The following is a 3,868-nucleotide window of genomic DNA, read 5'->3' as shown; positions in this document are numbered from 1 at the left end:
GTGGCCACAACCTATTTAAAACTAAACCAGCAACACCTAAAAAGACCCATTTAAATTCAAATCCAATTTAAATGAGTTCATATAGCCCCCAAACTTTTGGTGGCGGTCCATATTATTTACAAGTATTTTTGAGACAAGTGTCGCACGTTTAAAAAAATCATATTTATATTAAAATAAAGTGCAAAACAGTAACGAGATAGAAAAACAGAAAAGGAATCAAATAAAAGAGGCCCATGTGGCCTGGGAGAAGCCCAACCCACACCCCACTCATCTGCCTCCTCGCTACAGGAGCTGAGGGGGATCGTGGCGGCCATCCCATGGCGCCCGGGTCTCGTGGCGACCATCCCGACCCCCTCGTTGCCTACATGGTGCCGCCCCGTCTCGGCCAAACCCTAGAACCCGTGCTATTCCCCTCCGTGCCAATTTTTCTTCTTTCCCACGCGGAGCCGAGCACTCCCGTCGTCGTCGCCTCGTCGATCCCGCGGTCACCAGCCTTCCCCCGTCGAGCCGAGATGTCCAGGATCTCCCTCGTCATCGTCTCCTTCGCCTACATGCGTTGGAACGAGCCGGGAAGGCCCGTACGCTCGCCATCGAGCTCGTCTTCCCCATGCACGTCGTCGTCACCGCCGTCGATTCCCACCACTCTGGTCCGTCCCCGGCCTCCCCGACCTCGCCATCGAGCTCGCGGTGAGCCCATCTCCCGATTCCCCCGCTTTCTCCCCTCGATCTGTCGATGTAGACGTCGCCCCACGAAGACCAGTCGCCATGGCCGGAGCTAGGCCCGTCCGTGCCCGTGGTCACGCCCGTATGCCCGTGCTGCTCCAGCCTAAGCCCCTGTCTGCACGTGGATGCCCAACCGCGCCCCACGCACTTGCGCCTCGCCGGCGCGCACGTCCACAGCCGCTCGCACGAGCCCGCACTTGCCTCTGGCCATTTCCATGCCCGTTGTGTGTGTGTGCTCCTAATACCCCCTGTTGCTTCCGCTAGTTGATATTGCCACATGGGCCCCTGGCCATTTCCTTGCTTGTTGCTGCTGCTCCTGTCTACTGCTTACTACTAGCGCTGCCGCTGCAGCCTCCAACATTTGCTGCTATTTGCACTGCAGCTACTGCCGCCGTCGATGCTGGTTGCTCTGCCCAGTTGCCGCTACTAGTGCTCTGCTGCTCCTCCTGCCAAGCTGCTGCTGCCGCTACTGTCCGTCGATGCGGCCGCTTGCTGCCTCCATTGTTACGGCCGGCCATGCCCATGGCCGAGCTGTGCTTGTGTGTGTGCGTGAGTGTGTGTCCTGTGTGTGTGCGTACGTGTGTGTTAGGACCGGCCCTGTTAGTGTTAGGATAGGTTAGTAGTACTAGTTAATTACTCCCTTTATTCTAAAATAGATGGGTTAGTAGGTTAGTAGCTTATGTACATATGGCATGTAGACCTCCTCTGTAAATTAAAAATGATAAATTAAATTAAAAGTACCTAAGTCTATGACAGCCGGGACCCACCTTTACTATTCACAATTTGACCAGTCAAATGTTGACTGAGTCAACAGTACTGACTGGACCCTACCTGGCCCACTGTCAACCTCTGTGCTGCTTTGGCGTGTACACTTTGTGTGTGCATGTAGCAATTTAATATTTATTTTCAAATTAGTATTAATTCTAGAATTTTATTAAAACTTAAAATTTTAATATAAAATAATCCGTAACTCGGATGAAAATACTTTGTACATGAAAGTTGCTATGAAATAATCCGTAACTCGGATGAAAATACTTTGTACATGAAAGTTGCTCAGAACAACAAGACGAATCCGAATACGCAGTCCGTTCGTTTGTCACATGTCCCTAGCATAGCGAACACGCAACTTTCCCCCTCCCGTTCGTCTGTCCGAAAACGCGAAAAACCGAGGATATTTTCCTGGATGTTCCCCCCTTCACCGGTATCACCTTATACCGCGTTAGGTCACCCCTGGCACCGCGCATTGCCATGTTATGCTTTGTGTTGCTTTGTTTGCTCTGTTATTTATTGTGTTCCCCCTCTGTTACTTCTTTCCGGTAGACCCTGAGACTGCCGGCGACCCCTAGTTCGTCTATGGTGTTGACGACCCCTCTTTCTTGCCAGAGCAACCAGGCAAGCCCCCCCTTTGATCACCAGATATCGCCTATTCTTCTCTCTACTGCTTGCATTAGAGTAGTGTAGCATGTTACTGCTTTCCGTTATCCTATCCTGATGCATAACCTGTCCTTGCTACTACTGTTGTTACCTTTACCTGCAATCCTAAATGCTTAGTATAGGATGCTAGTGTTCCATTAGTGGCCCTACACTCTTGTCCGTCTGCCATGCTATACTACTGGGCCGTGATCACTTCGGGAGGTGATCGCGGGCATATGATATATACTTATACTGCTACATTACTTATGATACTGTTCGGAGATGGGGGCTGAAGGGGTAGGTGGCTCCATCCCGGTAGAGGTGGGCCTGGGTTCCCAATGGCCCCTGACTGTTACTTTGTGGCAGAGCGACAGGGCAGGTTGGGACCACCTAGGAGAGAGGTGGGCCTGGCCCTGGTCGGCGTTCGCAGATACTTCAATTAACACGCTTAACGAGATCTTGGTATTTGATTTGAGTCTGGCTACTGGCCTATACGCACTAACCAACTACGCGGGAACAGTTATGGGCACTCGACGTCGTGGTATCAGCCGAAGCCTTCCTGACGTCAGTGACTGAGCGGTGCGCGCCGGGTTGGACTGGAACGCCTGCTCTTGTATAAGGGAGGCTAGGCCTGCTCACCGGTCGCGTACGCAACATGCAGGTGTGCAATGGGCGGTGGGCCCAGACCCCCGCGCCATAGGATTTAGACCGGCGTGCTGACCTCTGTGTTGTGCCTAGGTAGGGCTGCGACGTGTTGATCTTCCGAGGCCGGGCATGACCCAGGAAAGTGTGTCTGGACAAAGGGGATCGAGCGTGTTGGGAAATGTGGTGCACCCCTGCAGGGAAGTTAATCTATTCGAATAGCCGTGATCTTCGATAACAGGACGACTTGGAGTTGTACCTTGACCTTATGACAACTAGAACCGGATACTTAATAAAATACAACCTTCCAAGTGCCAGATACAATCAATGATCGCTCTCTCATAGGGCGACGAGGGGAGGATCATCGGTTAGGATTATGCTACACGATGCTACTTGGTGAACTTACCTTCTGCTCTCTTCTACATGCTGCAAGATGGAGGTGGCCAGAAGCGTAGTCTTCAATAGGACTAGCTATCCCCCTCTTATTCCGGCATTCTGCAGTTCATTCCACATACGATACCCTTATTCCATTTGATACCAATGCATACATATGTAGTGTAGCTCCTTGCTTGCGAGTACTTTGGATGAGTACTCATGGTTGCTTTGTTCCCCCCTTTTCCCCTTCCTATACCCGATTGCTGTGATCAGACGATGGAGTCCAGGAGCCAGACGCCACCGTTGGCGACGACTCCTACTACACTGGAGGTGCCTACTACTACGTGCAGCACGCCGACGACGATCAGGAGCAGTTTAGGAGGATCCCAGGCAGGAGGCCTGCGCCTCTTTCGATCTGTATCCCAGTTTATGCTAGCCTTCTTAAGGAAAACTTGTTTAACTTATGTTAGTACTCAGATATTGTTGCTTCCGCTGACTCGTCTATGATCGAGCTCTTGTATTCGAGCCCTCGAGGCCCCTGGCTTGTAATATGATGCTTGTATGACTTTTTTTTATTTGTAGAGTTGTGTTGTGATATCTTCCCGTGAGTCCCTGATCTTGATCGTACACGTTTTGCGTGTATGATTAGTGTACAATTGAATCAGGGGTGTCACAACCATCTTCCCAATTTGCTATTCTCTGCTCTGCTGGCCAC

General features: G+C 51.2%; 1 protein-coding gene across 1 annotated transcript; it reads left to right on the top strand.

The window, feature by feature from the left end:
* Positions 1–352: 352 nt before the first annotated feature.
* On the top strand, positions 353–3,636 carry LOC123059056 (uncharacterized). Its single transcript, XM_044481702.1, has 2 exons — positions 353–687; positions 3,427–3,636. The coding sequence occupies exons 1-2, from the start codon at positions 366–368 to the stop codon at positions 3,621–3,623; spliced, it is 519 nt and encodes a 172-aa protein (XP_044337637.1). The 5' UTR covers positions 353–365; the 3' UTR covers positions 3,624–3,636.
* The last annotated feature ends 232 nt before the right edge of the window (positions 3,637–3,868 follow it).

The sequence above is a fragment of the Triticum aestivum genome, chromosome 3A (assembly GCF_018294505.1).
Source record: "Triticum aestivum cultivar Chinese Spring chromosome 3A, IWGSC CS RefSeq v2.1, whole genome shotgun sequence".
In the NCBI taxonomy this organism is placed as follows: domain Eukaryota; kingdom Viridiplantae; phylum Streptophyta; class Magnoliopsida; order Poales; family Poaceae; genus Triticum; species Triticum aestivum.
This window is presented reverse-complemented; position numbering and strand designations above follow the sequence as displayed.

Coding starts and splice junctions, on each gene's coding strand:
- LOC123059056 (XM_044481702.1), top strand. CDS start 366: ATGGTGCCGCCCCGTCTCGGCCAAACCCTAGAACCCGTGCTATTCCCC. Junction 688..3,426: donor ACCTCGCCATCGAGCTCGCG/GTGAGCCCATCT, acceptor TGCTGTGATCAG/ACGATGGAGTCCAGGAGCCA.